The sequence below is a fragment of the Equus przewalskii genome, chromosome 10 (assembly GCF_037783145.1).
Source record: "Equus przewalskii isolate Varuska chromosome 10, EquPr2, whole genome shotgun sequence".
Lineage (NCBI taxonomy): Eukaryota > Metazoa > Chordata > Mammalia > Perissodactyla > Equidae > Equus > Equus przewalskii.
In genome coordinates this window covers 14,616,833-14,633,814 of record NC_091840.1, presented here as the reverse complement: position 1 = coordinate 14,633,814, position 16,982 = coordinate 14,616,833, and the positions used below count along the sequence as shown (strand labels likewise).

The 16,982-nt window shown below is 42.4% G+C and overlaps 1 protein-coding gene across 35 annotated transcripts in view; it reads right to left on the bottom strand.

Annotated features, from left to right (window-relative positions):
- Positions 1 to 15,759, bottom strand: part of BPTF (bromodomain PHD finger transcription factor) — a 141,520-nt gene extending 125,761 nt beyond the window's left edge. For 34 of the 35 annotated variants that reach the window (XM_070561539.1, XM_070561548.1, XM_070561544.1 and 31 more), the window contains exon 1: positions 14,912 to 15,758. In XM_070561539.1, the coding sequence (XP_070417640.1) occupies positions 14,912 to 15,539 (628 nt within the window). In that variant the 5' untranslated portion in view covers positions 15,540 to 15,758. Of the gene's footprint in view, positions 1 to 14,911 lie in introns of all 35 variants that reach the window. The other variant, XM_070561550.1, reaches the window with a different exon arrangement.
- Positions 15,760 to 16,982: the final 1,223 nt, after the last annotated feature.

Here is a 16,982-nt window from a genome sequence, read left to right as displayed (position 1 = left end):
TGCCGAAGCAGGGCGGGCGAACTTAACCACTCGGCCACGAACTTAACCACTCGGCCACAGGGCGGGCCCCTAAAGTTTGAATTTTACTTAATTTAAATTTAAATAGCCACATGTGGCTAGTGGCTGCCATACCTGACAGCACAGAACTAAGGGTAAAAAGAATCCAAAGGCTTTCTTTGACCTGTACCCTCAGTTCAACAATTACTTCTGCTTCCTACTGCATACTAGAGACTGAGCCAGCCTACAAGGAGAGGGAGATGAATGAGACCCTCTCTGCCCTCAAGTAGGTTCTAACAAGGGAGAGAGCCAGATAATTAACAGTTCCTGTCAATACAATGTCTTAACAAACAAAGATACAATAATAAAGGGATTCAATGATCCTTCCTAAATGTTTATGCACTTAATAACAGAGCCTGAAAATACATGAAGACTAAGAGAACTCCAAAGAGAAATAGGCAAATCCGTAACAATAGTTGTAGATTTCAACACTCCTCTATTAGTATTCATAGAACAAGCAGAGGGAAAATCAGCAAGGATATAGAAGACCTTAACACTGCAACCAACTTGACGTGACACTTGTGGAACACTCCCCCCAGAGCAGAATATACCTTCTTTCCCAGTACGCTTAGAACATTCACCTAGACAGACAATATTTCAGGGCACAAAAGAAAGTTCTAAAAATGTTTTTACAAAATTAAAGTCATATGAAGTTCTCTAAACATAATGAAATTAAATTAGAAATCAGTAACAGAAAGAAAGATACCTGGAAAATTCCCAAATATTTGGAAACTGAACAATATGTAAATGCACAAAGGTCCTGGAGGGTAGGGGAGAGATAAAGGAACTTAGCCGTACCTGGGGAAAAGGGAATGGTGACCAAAGAAGCCAAGCTGGAGAACGTGATGGGTGGGTGACCAGGAATTAATCATCACAGCAGTGAATAACTATAAGGCATGTGAAGGGAACTATGAAGAATTCAGTTATTACTTGATCATCAAATTCAAGGTGAAGAGAAATAAGCTATGAACCAGAAGAGAAATAAAGAAGATTTAGAAGTCAATTCATCCTTGACCTCTTTCTCCCGTGGAGAACCCAATCTATTATTAAGATGTGTCATTCTAAGTCCTAAATTATTTTTTGAATTATTTCTCTCCATTCCCACTCATACTAATCTAGTACAAGATCTGTTACCTGGTCTACTTCAACAGCCTAATTCCCTTCAATTCTTATCCCACTCCAATTCATTCTCTATTCTATAACCAGAGGGACTTTTTGAAAAAACACAAAACTAATCACATCACTCCCTACTTAAACTCCTTCATGGTATTCCCTTCAGTCCATTGCACATGACGATCCTAGGGCCTAAAATCCTCTTTCCCCTCCCTTCACCTGGCTACTTTAATTTTGAGCTTAATTGTCACCTCTTTGAGAAGCCTTCTCCAAACCACGCCCACCCCCAACTAGATCATATTTACCTACCCCCTTTCAAAACACTTCTTTCATCAATACACTGGCCCCCTTCCCAGCTACATTGGGACAGGGGCCATATCTGATTTGTGGTTACACCCCAGAGGGTGCCTGGAACACAGCAGGTACTCCATAAGTATTTTTTGAATAGATGAAGAAATCAGTGAAGCAACAGACGAGGAGGCTCGTCGGGGAAGCAAAAGCCAAGTCACAGACTATCCGCACACACTGAAGCTCCCAATCATCTTCCCAGAGGACTTTTTAAGAAGGGCATCACAGGGTCAGATTTGTCTTAGAGCAGAGCAGTGTGTATGTGCAGGAAGGACGTGAGAGGAGATGACGGATGGACAAAGGGAGGCCAGGCAGGAAGGCTGGTTCCTTCAAGAGGCCAAACAAGGGATGAAGAGGGCCTGATTTAGGGAACCACGAGCATGAACGAACAAGAGAGCTGAGAGATATTTAAGAGAGAAATAAGATGTAAACAAGACGTGGTGACAAGCCCGCACACGATGAGGCACAGGGAGGAGTCTGTTCCTCCCTCCCTTCTGACTTGAGCAAGTCAGTGGGCAGGGCGATTATTCACTGAGCGAGGAAATGGGAGGTTGGGAGCAGTGACTAAAGCATGAATTCCATTTGGAACATGTTGAATTTGTTGTGTCTATCAGATATCTAAGTGGAGGGGTTCAAGAAGTATTCATCCATTGACGAGTTAAGATACAGAGAAGAAATCATGACTACAAACAGAGATTTGGGTATCAGAGGCCATGAAAGTACAAAATTTTATTAGTAGTAAAAGAAATGCAAATTCAAATAAGAGAGGTTTTAACCCACTGAATGCAAAGATGGTTTACAAATAACCAGTGCTGGCAAAATGGGCACTTTCATACATTGCTAGTGGAAATATATTTATTATAACATGATATATCATATGTATTGTAATATGTATATTAGTATATATTACATAAATCTATGTTATATAACATTCATAATATATTAGTAATATGTAGTGAAAGCCTTAAAAAAAAATTAGGGGGGGCCAGCCCAGTGGCGCAGTGGTTAAGTGCGCACATTCTGCTTCAGCGGCCCGGGGTTCACGGGTTCGGATCCCAGTGTGAACATGGCACTGCTCGTCAAGCCATGCTGTGGTAGGGTCCCACATAGAAAGCAGAGGAAGATGGGCACGGATGCTAACTCAGGGACAGTCTTCCTCAGCAAAAAGAGGAGGATTGGCAGCAGTTAGCTCAGGGCTAATCTTCCTCAAAAAAAAAAAAAAATTAGGGATATGAACCAAGATTTATCTAAAAGGGTAGTCACTAAAGGTAATCATGGCAAACAAGAGTACAGCTTAACTACTTCGTAAAGCCTTAGAATGGAATCTTATGTAGCTATTAAAATATTATATCAGCCCTCTTATTCCAATAAAACCTATACACCAAGGCCATTCTAACTGATGATTTTTCAAAAAGCTCAGCTTTATCATGACATATTCCAGTTTAAAAACATTCAATGACTCCCTACTGCCAACTAAGTACAGATTCCTCAGACTGGCATTTATTCTTACTGGACCAAAATATAATCTCCACTTCTCTACAGCCTTATCTCCTTGACACTCAAACTGCAAGCACGTAGTCCCTGAACATCATCTTTCTGCTCACTTTACATTTTGCATCCTCCTTTCTCTTCCTGTTCAACCTCCATCTGGAGAAATCCTACCCAACTTTCAAGACACAGCTGAAATTCAGCCTTGTTCTTGACACCACTTCTGACCTCCCAGTAGACTGTGACCTCTCCCTAATTTAATTCTGTTTTTCTTACAGCACTTACCTGAGTCTGCCCTACGTTACAGTTATATATTTATGTACTGTGTTATTCTTCCCCCTTCCAAAGGATAAAGATCTAAGAGCTGGGACCACTTCTTAGCCATCTCTTCATCTCTTTGAGGCTTTTAACACAACACCTTGTACACTGAATGAGTATTAGATAAATTATTTTTAAATGTTTTAATCACATTGTAAAGAAATACTTAATGAAACTTCTGTTTATATATGACAAATTTGTAACATGAGTTAGTATCTTTTCCCTCTCAACAGTGGGTAAACTGACAGCAAAGAAACACAAAAAGTAAAAACAGCAGCTGGCCCAGAGGCACAGCGGTTACGTTTGCAAGTTCCGCTTCTCGGCGGCCTGGGGTTCACCAGTTCGGGGCCCGGGTGTGGACATGGCACCACTTGGCAAAAAGCCATGCTGTGGTAGGCATCCCACATATAAAGTAGAGGAAGATGGGCATGGATGTTAGCTCAGGGCCAAGCTTCCTCAGCAAAAAAGAGGAGGACTGGCAGTAGTTAGCTCAGGGCTAATCTTTCTAAAAAAAAATAAAATAAAATAAAAAAGTAAAAACACACTAGAACAAAGGGAAAAGAACTACAATGAGATATTACCTCAGACCTATTAGAATGGCTATTATCAAAAAGACAAGAAATAACAAGTGTTGGTGATCATGTGGACAAAAAGGGAACCCTTGTGCACTGCTGATGGGAATGTAAATTGAGGCACCCACTATGGAAAACAGTATAGAGGTTCCTCAAAAATTTTAAACTAGAATTACCATGTGATCCAGCAATTCCACTTCTGGGTATCTATCCAAAGAAAATGAAAACACTAACTCGAAAAGATATGCACCCCACGTTCACTGTAGCATTATTTACAATAGCCGAGATATGGAAACGACCTAAGTGTCCATCAACAGAAAATAGATTTTCAACAACGTGGTATATACAGTCATGCACCACATAATGATGTTTCAGTCAACGACAGACCACATACACAATGGTGGTCCCCTAAGATTAGTACCACAGAGCCTAGGTGTGTACTAGGTTATACCATCTAGGTTTGTGTAAATAGACTCTATGATGTTCTCACAATGACAAAATTGCCTAATGATGCATTTCTCAGAACATATCCCCATCATTAAGTGACACATGACTGTATATACAATGGAATATTATTCAAACACAAAAAAGAATGAAATCTTGTCATTTCTGACAAGATGGATGGGCCCTGAGAGTTATGCTAAGTGAAATAAGTCAGACAGAGAAAGACAAGTATCATAGGATCTCACTTATATGGGAATCTAAAAAACAAAACCAACAACAAGCTCATAGATACAGAGAACAGATTAGAGATGGGGATGGGTGAAATGGGTGAAGGGGGTCAAAAGGTACAACCTTCCAATCATTAATAGAAATAAGTCATGGAAACGTAACAAACAGCATGGTAACTATAGTTAATAATGCTGTAATGCATATATGAAAGTTGCTACGAGAGTACATCTTAAAAGTTTTCATCACAAGAAAAAAATGTTTTTGTAACTATGTATGGTGACGGATATTAACTAGACTTATCGTGGTGATCATTTCACAATGTATACAAATATCAAATCATTATGTTATACATGTGAAACTAATATATGTTAATTATACCTCAATTACCAAAAAAAAAAAAAAAAGGGCAACAACTCAGGGTTCCTAACAGGAAGTGTGTGTACTGTAAGGTGTGAGTCCTAGCCACCTTCCCTCATCCAGCTTCCCAGGATATTGGATTGGGCATACACACCCCCGGACCCCTACTCCAGCCCCAGGCAAGAGATTTAAGAAATCATCCCTTAAGAAACCAGACAGACTCACAAGAGAAAAATAAAATAAAACAATGAAAGAGAAACAAAAATACACAAAAACTGATTATCTGGGATTCCACCAAAGAAAAGGTTGGCTCACTGCCCAGTTACTTGACAGTGAAACCCACCAGCTGACAAACAAGAGCCACCCACAAAGTGCTATCCAGCGCCTCACTCCTAAGTATGAGCAGCTCAAGATCACCAGGCATTTGAAAAAGCCTCCAGCACGAAAGAGAGAAAACTAAAACTGAAGAATGGACTCCGAGGAAACAAAAGAAACAGAAGAAAACTTTAAAAAACTACAATAAACGTACTCGGAGAGATAAGAGAGGATGTTGCATCCAAGAAGAGGATGCTCTGAAAAATGAACTGAGAAAAGAGCTTTGGGAAATTATATATCATAAATATTATGTTAACTGAACTTTCTAAATTCAATAACAAGAAAACAACCCAATTAATAGCTGGGCAAAATATTCCAACAGAAATATTCAACAAAATATTTCAACTTCACCAAAGATTTGCTTCACAGACAGCAAATAAGCACACGAAAAGATGCTCAGCATCACTAATCACTAGAGAAATGTCAATTAGAAACATACCACTATATACCTATTGGAATGGCAGGAACCCTCATCCATTGCTAGCAGAAACGCAAAATGGTAAAGCCACTCTGGAAAACAGTTTGGCAGTTCCTTAGAGAGTTAAAACACACTTAGCATACAACCCAGCGATTCCACTCCTAGGTATTTACTCAAGAGAAATGAAAACTTATGTTCACCCAAAAGCCTGTAAGTGAATGTTTACAGCAGCTTTATTCATAATCTTCAAAACCTGGAAACAACTCATAACGTTCTTGAACTGGTGAATGAATAAACCAAGTACGGTACATCCATATACTTAGGGACTACCTACTCAGCAATAAAAAGGAATGATAAAGGCAATATCTTGGATGAATCTCAAATACAATATGGTAGGTAAAAGAAGCCAGACACTAAAGGCTACAAACATTATAATTCCATGTATACGATATTCAGGAAAAGGCAAAACTATAGGGACAGTGGTAGCCTGGGGGGCAGGGGAAGTTGACTAAAGGACCACAAGGGAATTTTGGGGAAGTGATGGAACCATTCTATATTTCATGGTGGCGGTGGTCATGTGACTGTGTATTTGCCAAAACTCAGAGTCAAATTGTATACTAAAAAGGATAGATTTTACTGTATCTGTAAGTGGTACTTCAATTATTTTTTTAAAAATTATCATTAATGAGACATATAAGAAGATATTGCATTAATGAACAGGATGCTATAAAAAAGGAACAGAGAAAACAGCTTCTGGCAATTAAATATCTGGTAGCTGAAATAAAAACTGATTCAACAGACTTAGAAGAGGAAGAGAAAGAGAGAGAAATCTCCCAGAAAGCAGACCAAAGGGACAAACAGGTGAAAAGAATAAAAAAAGAAAAGAAACTTAATGAGATTAGTCTAGAAGAGCCAACATCTAACCAGGAGTTCAAGAAGAAAAGCAAGCAAATCTGGGGGAAAATTAGCAAATAATAGAAGACCTTTTCCCAGAACTAAAGAACATGACTCTCTAGATTAACAGGGCCCACCAAGTACCCAGAACAATGACTGAAGAAGAGCCCCATCAGGGGATATGACATCACTGGAAAACTTCAGAATAGTGGAGACCATGAAAAGAGCCTAGGGGTCGCCCAGTGGCGGAGTGGTCAAGTTCACGTGCTCCACTTCGGCAGCCCAGGGTTTCGCCAGTTTGGATCCTGGGTGCAGACACGGCACCGCTCATCAAGCCATGCTGAGGTGGCGTCCCACATGCCACAACTAGAAGGACCCACAACTAAAAATATACAACTATCTAGTGGGGAGATTTGGGGAGAAAAAGCAAAAAAAAAAAAAAAAAAGATTGACAAGTTGTTAGCTCAGGTGCCAATCTTTAAAAAAAGACAGAAAGAAAGAAAGAAAAAGAAAAGAGCCTAAAAGCTTTAGATAGGAAAAAAAACAGGTCAGAGATGAAGGAAGTAATCAGAACGGCCCTAGACTTCTCAACAGCAGCACTAGATGCTGGAATACAACGAAGCAAATCTTTCAAGGGAAACTGATTTTTTAATTTAGGATCCTATACCTGGCCAAACTATCAATCAAGTAGTAGGGCTGAAAACGGCATTTTCACACATGTAATGATAAAAAAAAAAAAGCTTCTTTCTCATGCACCCATTCTTAGGAAGCAACTAGAGGTAGTAAGGGAAGTAAACCAAGAAGGATGTAGGACCCAAGAAACAGAATCAACATGGGAAAGCAGCAAAAAGAAGCATTTGGGTGAGGTTCAATATACCTACAGAGCAGCCAGCTGAGGTGAGAGCAGAAATGCTGAGGGCTGCAGAGGGAGATCAGCAAGGAAAAAATGGAACTGTTACATTTGAGACTTTGGAAAACAGTAAGTGATAAGATATTTTACAGGCTTGATAGTGCACTGGGCTAGGTAGATAGAACACTAAGCAAGTGAAAAAATAAGGCAATAAATCCAGAAAAATAGTTCCCAAAAAACCACACATAACCATAGCACATTATTTGACTCAATTGTGAACAATATTTACATAATGAAAATAGTGTAATCGATCTCATGATTTATCCCAAAATCATGCTGTAACTACATAGAGAGGATAAGGCGAAAGTAAGGGTAATTATAACAGGACTAACTCCTCATCTACCATAACACAGTCAAGAGAGAAATGTCTAAAATTGTTCAATCAAATGCAGCATATTGTTTTAAAATACTGTGGCAAATACCAGGGGAAAAAAAAAACAGCTCCAAGAATTGAAAGCCACTGCCTCCAGAGAGGTCTCGGGGTGGGGAGAGGTACAATGGGAACTGCTTTTGCTCATTATGGGCCGTTAATGCTCTCTGAACTTCTTTTACCTGTGTTCATGTACTACTTTGATATAGACACAATGATAGGGGAAAACCTTGCTACATATCAAGGAAAAATAGTTTGTTCAATATGATCCTAGTTATATCTTTTTAAAAATATGTAGATGAAAATGGAATAAAAAAATATATTAAAAAACATTTCCAGTGGTTATTTTTGGTTGCTGGGATTACAGATGATTTTCATTTTCATCTTTGTATTACGTGTACTTTCCCAAAAGAGTAAATCTGCACTATTTTTTAATTTTTCACTGCAATTTTAAAAACATCTTGAGATTAGAGGAGATCTCAGGGGAAGGAGGGAGACAGTGAGAGAGCCATGGGCTGGTGTAAAAACCTGGAAAACTGGTGTTTAAGGAACAGGCGGAGAAAGATGGCATGGAGGAGCTACCAAGGGCTACAAGTCTAAGAGTGCCTTCTCTGCTTTACCTCATCACTGCAAATAACTGAGGTAAATGTGTTAGTTATCATAGCTCTGGAATAAATCAGACGTAAACTAAATTTCTTAAATGAGTAAGTTCAACATTTAATAATTCTTCTAAAGGGGGAAAATAAAGCTCTATTTTAATGTAGATTTTTAGTTAAATCTGATCCTCAAAATATTTTTATTCCTTGTGAGGAGGTGGACAGCTTTGGACAGAATACAATACTACCTCACTACACTCTAAGTGAGGTCCCTACATCTTCACAGAATCTCCATGTGCAGTTCAGGAACAAATCAGCAGGCAATAACAGCTAATATTTACTGAATCTGTACCATGTGCCAGGCACTGTTCTAGGCGTTTCACATGTACTAGCCCATTTAACCCTCTGAACACCTTGAATTAAGTACTATGATATCCCCATTTTACACCCAAGGAAAGTAAGGCACAAAGAATGGAGCAAGCTACCCATCGTCACAGAACCAGGAAGTCTGGTTCCGGATTCTTCAGTCTTTAAATCACTATGCTACATGCTACCTCTCTAGAGCCTTGACATTCATAAGAGATTTATCTAGAATCCTCAGACTCTCATACATCATGATAGTCTAACATTTTGCAGTGAGCTTACATATGTAGGTGCCTTCAATGCCGCCACAAGCCCTCACGCTGACAGTGTAGAAATCAATGTTATGACTCCACTCACACTGCTCCTTCTCTGACAAATCCTTCTGGAATAAATTCTCTAAGGTGACCTAAGGCAATCCAAAAATCATAGGTATCCTGGAAGACATACAACCCAGCTCTCATTCCTAACAGAACCCTGTAACAACCAAAATAAGTCTGGTTAAAATGGTTCTATCTAAATGTATTTGTAAAGATCCAGCAATTCCACTCCCAGGATATACCCAAGAGAGATGAAAACGTATTGTCCACACAAAAACCCATACAAGAGTGTTCACACCAGCACTATTCATAACAGCCAAAAAGTGGAAACGGTTCAGATGTCCAAGACCAGATGAATGGATAAGCAAAATGTGGTATATCCACAGAATGGCATATTATTCAATTACAGGACTGATACATGCTACAACATGCACGACCCTTGACAACATTATGCTAAGTGAAAGAAGCCACATATTGGATGATCCCATTTACACGAAACGTCCAGAAGAGAGAAATCAACAGAGAATGAAAGCAGTGGTTGGCAGAGGATGGGGGTGGGGGGGACGACACGGAGAGACCCCTACAGGTACATGTTCCTTTCTGGGGTGATAAAAATGTTCTAGAATTAGGTAGTGGTGATGGTTGCAGAATTCTGTGAAGATACACACTTTCAAAAAAAGTTGAATTTTATGGTATGAATATTATATCTCAATAAAACTATTTTAAAAATGGAATTTTTATTAAACATTGCTTGAAAATTATTCAGCAATTCAGATGTCCAACGTTAGCTATTACTGTTACTATTTTTAAAAATCATTCAGCAAACAAAAAATAACAAGTAATATAACAATATGAAAATATATAAAATAATTTGATGTATACTAAGTAGACAAAATAATTAAAACAATTAATATGCATTTTTAACTCTGTATGGTTTTACTTTCGATCTTTTAAAGTGCATTTTTCAAGTATAAGTTTTTTTTTTAAAGAAGTATTCTGCCTCCTGAGACTTATCATTTTAAAGAACCGAAAGCACAAAAAAAATTAGAATATTGACGGTCGGTGCTAAACCAGTGCTAAATTACGAAGCTGAAACTGTAACTGCTACACGCAGGCATTCAAAGAGAAGAGACCAAGGTGAGCAACACTACTCTGAGAGGACTTCTGAAGATACCTCCCAGGAGTCGGAAGTGGGATTTGAACCTGGCTAAGGAGCAGAGGAGGGAGGAACCTACTCAGTGCAAAGAGGGCATCTGCTCAGATTTGCTCCTGTCTGCCACCAAGATTATCATTCCCCCACCACTACCACCACCGTCTCACCTGCTGCATCCCCCCGCCAAGGACCTGCAGTCACAGCGATGACAGAGGGTCTTGAGAAGCGAGAAAAAGATCTAACAGAAGAGACCAGAGCTCCCGGCCTTAACATCCCCAATCCTACTGCGTGCACACATTTCAATACATAGCTCCGTTTCCAAATTACACCAGAAGAGCAGACGAGCATGAACCGGACACAAGACCATCTATTACTGCATACCTCAAACACCCCTCTTTACAACTCACATACCATGCTGCCCAACTTTTTAAAAACTCTTTGGGGCCCTCATTTTCTTTCTTTTAATTCTCATGTTTAACCTCTTCTGGTACCTGAAAACAGATCTCATTAATTTCGCTTATAATCTTCAATTCTTACTGCTACTGAAAGCACTACTACAGAGGCATATCTGATGCACTCCTCTCTCTGTCTACACTTCTGATGTCGTCAAGGCCTGGAGAACTCTGAAGTACCTCCTAAACTGATCTTCCATCCAGGGCTATGTGACCCGTCCAGATCCTCACCAGCCATCTCGTCCTCTTCCAATCCATCCTGCAGAGCAGAAGCTACGCTAAACTTCCTAACGTCCCACTGAAATCACATCCCGCTTGTTTCCAGATCATCTGATTGACCCCCAATGCCCACAAATGAAATAGATTTGAAACAGATTGGGGAGGGGGCTCCAGAAACCACCTCCTCCAGTAATTCTCTCAATTTGGGGGGAAGAGCTGGCTGCACCAGTGGTTGAACAGCATCTCCATGATTTGATTTGGTTTGTTTCATGCTCCTGCGTGGTGCTGATGGGAATACCGCATATCCCTTGGGTGTCCTAGGAGTGAAAAATGACTGAGGATCATGGCTCTAGCCCTCTCCTTACCCTACAGATGAGGGGGGGAAAGTACAAATGCTACAGGCTGCTTCTCTAGGTACTGCCCAACACGGAGCTTTACAGTTCATCTCCCATTTACACACTCAGGCTCTTGTTAAAGCAGGTGACTCAAGAATGCCCCCACTTTAAAATCAGCACCTTAGTTCATGCTGCTCCCTCCCTCCATGTGTCTATCCTCACTGTCCACATGCCCAACCAGGCAGCACACGCCAACAGCAACTCCCCCAAATGGGGTATGCTCTTGCTCTCCTTTAACTCCCCACCGCACTTTCTAACTCACTTGTAGCAATCAGGAACCAAAAGTATACTGAAAAGATATTTCTTGGCACTGGTAGGAATAAATATTAACAAACTAGTAACAAATTCTGCTTCAGAGAAATCTCCAGTTCATTCATGCCTCTATGCCACTGATCTCCACCATCATAATCCTTAGAGGACAGAAATCGCTCTCCCAAGACAGCACCAGGGCTTTTGCTTTCTGAAGTCCTCAGAAGTTCCAAATTTCAAAATTCCAGCTAAGTATTCTCAGAAGTCTCACACAAGTTAAATGCAAGGACTACTCTGTTTCAAGTGTGATTTAATTTTTTTAAATTAGCAAATGCTTGATTTCAAGGTACTGTCAGAACTTTACCAAAGGCTTATTCAAAACAGATTTTCTAGACAATCCTTTTTAATGCATTGGCAAAGTATGTCATAAAACCTATAGGCTGAAAAACTCAATTTTAACAATAAAAATAAATAAAAGCCTTATTCAACCAAATACCTCTAGCTTAACTAGATGATTTCAATTTTGTATTAACAAGTTGTCATCCCTACAGTAATATTTGTTATGTACCTAATGTACCCACTTAAAATTTCTCTCCATAAAAGGAAAACATTTAATCTCCAGTGAATAAACTTTTTTAAATCTATGATTTTAGAAAATTAAGCTAGCAACATCAACCCATGTCTTTGCACCATCAACAGTTACATGACCAACCAAGTACTCAGCAGGCGAATGAGTTATTTCTTATATTAGGAATTTAATACGTTAGTATTTAACATGTTAGTCTAATCTATAAAAATTAATCAAATTGTCTAAATTACCAATAAAGTTTATTTCCTTCCAAAGTAAACACACATATACACGTATACCTGACAGCCTCCTTCCTAGACTTTACTGTCTGGAAGTACAGGAAATAAAACTAATGAAACTAGCACTTAGCCTAAACAACTCACTCCTAGGCACTGATACTCATTCCAGGCAAGTGAATGTTTAGAACACAAAATGTAGCATTCCTTTTACCATGATCTTTAGAAATAATGTGTTTCAAAAAGTAAAACATCGAAGTTAACACCACATCCAATAAAGAAAGGAAAATGCCTAGCAAGCAACATGAAGTAGCAGCTCAAAACACACTAACTGTTACCAAATCTAATTGGACCAATTTTCAGATTCCCAAATCCAAAAGATTTTAGGAGTTACGGCAGCACCCACTGTAGCATTATCAAAACTTCATCTATTACAAGTTCTCACCCCCTAACAATCATTTATCCAACCAATCTTTGACCAGCACCTGCTGAGCAAGATGCTCTGCTAGAAACTACAGAGGACATAAGATTAATCTAAGGATACATAAACCTTAAATTCATAAAAAGATAAGACACGTATACACAAGGTAGACTGCAAGTGTCATTAAGAACAACAAAACGCCCTGGCAGTACATAAATATACGAGTACTTTTTTAAAAAGGAAACCCAACCATAAATTGCAACTCAGCACATACACAGGTATCAATCCTAAATTATTTGCTAGGCCTTCAAAGAGGAGTTAAAGTGAGCTGAACTGCCCTGCCAAAATGCCTGAGCTCTAACTCAAAAAAAATTTGATAGCGTAATTCAGTCTCCATGGGTCTTTCAATTCTGAGCTTGTGGTAGAACGGGCCACACGTGATTTCTTAAGGTTAAAAACTACTACTATAAAGATGTACTAAAATTAAGTTAGCAAGAAATGAAAAGTGGCATGTAGTCAGTCCTCTCTACATACAAGACGTAAATACTTGACACTTGATTCATTTCCTTCATTGCCCTCCCAGCCTCCCCAGGCAAAGACAGGCAGATATTCTTACTGTCGGGCAAAAGAAATTACCGTTCTCATTTGCTGTTAGGACAATCGAAATGGGTTTACATCTGGCTTAATACTCATACTCCTCCAATAACTATTCAAGCATTTATAAATAAAAAAAAAGGAAACATTCAAATTTAACCACTTCTACTTCTAATCTCTTTTAAAAACAAGTGACACACCTTAATTATTTTTAAGACCCTATTTCCTCATAAACTTTACTTTGTAAATGCTCTTAAAACTAGATTCTAATTTAGTTACTCCAGATTAACAAAAATCTAAAGGGAAAATCTTGTAGGTTATTGCTACAAGTAATTTTTTTTCACAATTTAGTAAGCCACAACTACATATTTAATACAAAGCAGCAATTCTGTTTTCTTTTTTAACTAACTGCATCTCAGCACCAACCTAGAGAAACTTTCTGCGAGAAAACAGGAGAGTCATCCTGGAGAAATTCAGTACAGATCTAGGCAGGACTCTCATCCTTAGAAACAGAGTGTAAAGAAAAAGTAATTTTGTAAAAAATCCCCCTACACTTCTGCTGTGTGACTTAGAAGTTGGTCAAAAAGTTCATCTTCAGCAATTTCATCTGCATGATCAACTTTACATCTTCCGCAACAGGTGACACGAAATGCATTTCTCAGGCAAAGCAAAGGGATCGAATTAGTTAAGAGACATGTTGCTGCGGTTTCTTATTTTATCTTGGATTTTACCAAAACGATTTTGAATCCGATGAATTACCGGGTTTGTTTTGGTTTTGCTTGGTTTTCTGCTTTGCTTTTTACTCAGCCATTTACCAGCAACTGTTGCACGAGCCCATTAACACTTGAGAATAAAAACAAACACACAGGACCAGATAAGTCTCCCCTACTAACCCAACCGATCCATTTCCTTAACACGATTTTAAAACCACACAGCTAGCGGTGTGAAGAGCAGCATGTTGTGTGTGTGTTTGTGCGCCACAATCTGTCTAAATCCTCAATTTCCTTTTAAGGAACAGATATATAATAAAAATCTAAAAGGAACCACATTAGAAATGCAAAGAGGTTTGCAAAACAAGAGGCTTCTTTCATTCCAAAAAACCACACCAAAACAAGGGAGAAAAATGAATGCAATGGATATGTGTGTGCCAAAGTTTCAATCCTGCCCGGTGGAGACACTGCACTGGCACAAATTTTCAAGAGGAAAAAGAGGGGGTTGGGGGTAGAGAAAGAGAGCGAGCGAGTGTGTGGCCTGCAAACTGCAACAATGCAATCTCCATTTTGAACAATGCGCCTCTTTCCTCTTGTAAATCTAGTTTTTTGCCACTTGATGTGCCGTCGCATTTCCCCTCCGTTTGGGGGGAGGTGGGGGTGGGGGGAGACCCGAGAGGGAGCGAGCCGGGGGAAGGGTGGAGGAGGTGGGGAAGGAGTCTGCAGCAACTGGGCTGGGTGGGTACCTGGAGTGCTGCTGTAGGTGCTATGGCTCCTGAAGCTGCTTTCCGTGCAGTAACTGGCGTCGTCGTCGTCGTCTTCCATCTCCTCCGGATAATCGGAATCATCGTCGTCCTCCTCCATCTCATCTTCCTCGTCGTCCTCGGAATCCTGGGTCTCCTCGGCGTCGCCGTCCTCCTCCTCCTCCTCCTCCTCGGAGACCATGTCCTCCTCCTCCTCCTCCTCCTCCTCGCTCTCGTGGTCATCGTACACCACTTTGTTGACGGCCCTGCGGGCCGGGGTGGTCCGGGCCAGGTGGCCGCCGCCGCCCCCGCCCCCCGTCCTGCCGCCCCCGCCTCCTCGCCCCCCCCGGCCCGGGGCGCTGGTGCTGGGGGGGGCCGGCGGCGGCGGCGGCGGCGGCTTCCTCCGGCTACTGCTGCCCCCCCTGGGCGAGCTCAGCCGCGTCTTGGGCGCCACCTCAGCCTGGGCGGCGGCCCACCTGCCCCGGCTGCTGCCGCGGTGCCGCGAGCGGAGCCCCCCGATGGGTCCGGACGTGGGCGGCGGCGGCGGCGGCGGCGGCGGCGGGGCCGGGGCGCAGCGCTCCGCAGCGGGAGCCGCGGGCTGCTTAGGCGGCCTGCCCCGCCGGCCCCTCATGTCGGAGCCGCGGCGGGGGGAGAAGGGAAAGCGGAGGGGGGAGGGGCGGGCGCGGGGTGGCGGTGGGGGGCGCCGGGGCCGGGGGGAGGCCCGCGGGGCCGGGCGGGAGGGGCCCGGCCGGCGGAAGCGGGTGGAGGGAGAAGGCTCAATCCGAATTGCTGGGGCCCCACTCCGGATCGCCTTCAGCCGCCATCTTGTTTCTTCCCTCTCGCTCGGTGACTGGGGGAACCGACAGCGGCCGCAGGCCCGGAGTGCGGTCACGTGAGCTGCGCCGCCGCCGAGCCGGGCACGGAGCGAGGCCGCGCGGCGGCCGCTAGGGGGAGCGCGGGAGCGCCGGGTGGGCGAGGAGCCCGGGGCGCCTCCGCGCGGCGCCGCTGGACCGCGGGAGAGGGGCGCTCCCCTCGCCAAGCGCCCCGCCGGAGGCCTCAGGAGCCGCCCGCCCCGGCGGAGCCCCCCGGAGCCCCAGTTCAGCAGGGCCTCCTTCGCGCGTCCCCCCTTCCCCGGCTCGGGGAGGGAGGCAGGGGAACCCCCAGATTCTTCCCCTCCGCGCCCCCGTGGGGAAACTGATGCTGAAAGAGCCAGCGAGGGTGTCGCGGAGGGGGCGACTGGAGCGACCGAGCAGCACAGGGCAGCGCCAGCGACAGGGGGAGATTAACGTGGGGCGGAGGGACGAGCCCCCAGAAATGCGAACCTCCGAGGGCTTGGTTCTAGAGAGTCCTGAAACAGCCTTTGACAACTGCTCGGGGCTGTGCCAGGAGCCACGCCCTGGGCTGCCAGACCCGGAGGGAGAGTCCCTGAAACTCCTGGGATAGAATCCCCACCCAAAAAGCCTCGGATACACTCCAGAACGCGGCCGCATTCCCCTCTCCTGCCACCTTTCCCAGCGTCCCAGCTGGAAACTCGACCGCCTCAGCGAGAACTTTCCAGTTTCTCGTTTGCAGTAGAAAGGGTGACTTCCCGCCTAAAACCTACTTCAAAATGTTGTGTTCGCGTTATCGGGAAATAATTTTAATTTCTTTACCTGACAAGTCACCAGGTCTTGGCTTAGCCTAGGGAGCAAATCATGATGATGAAATTTCAGGCACACCCTCAGACCAAATCAGGGGTACTCAACTCTTGGTGGTCAAGCCCAGCCCTGGGGCTAAGAGAAAGGTTTTATAAACATGTATTAGTATTTATTGAAATATGTGACAACCAAAAAGTGATTTAAAGAAAAATAGTTAACGGGATTCTGTCCACCAAGTGGCTTATTACAATCTAGTCAAAAGGGTAGAACGCATATGTGAGATGAAAATACCAGTGTTAATTGCCAAATTAATTTATTCAATATAATTCAGTTGACCACAAGGGTGGCTAACTTATATGGCTTCAGGGACCAGGTAAGCAATGAATAAAGTGGACAAGGTGAGGACTTTAGCAAATGGAAGTGCCTGTGTTTTGTTT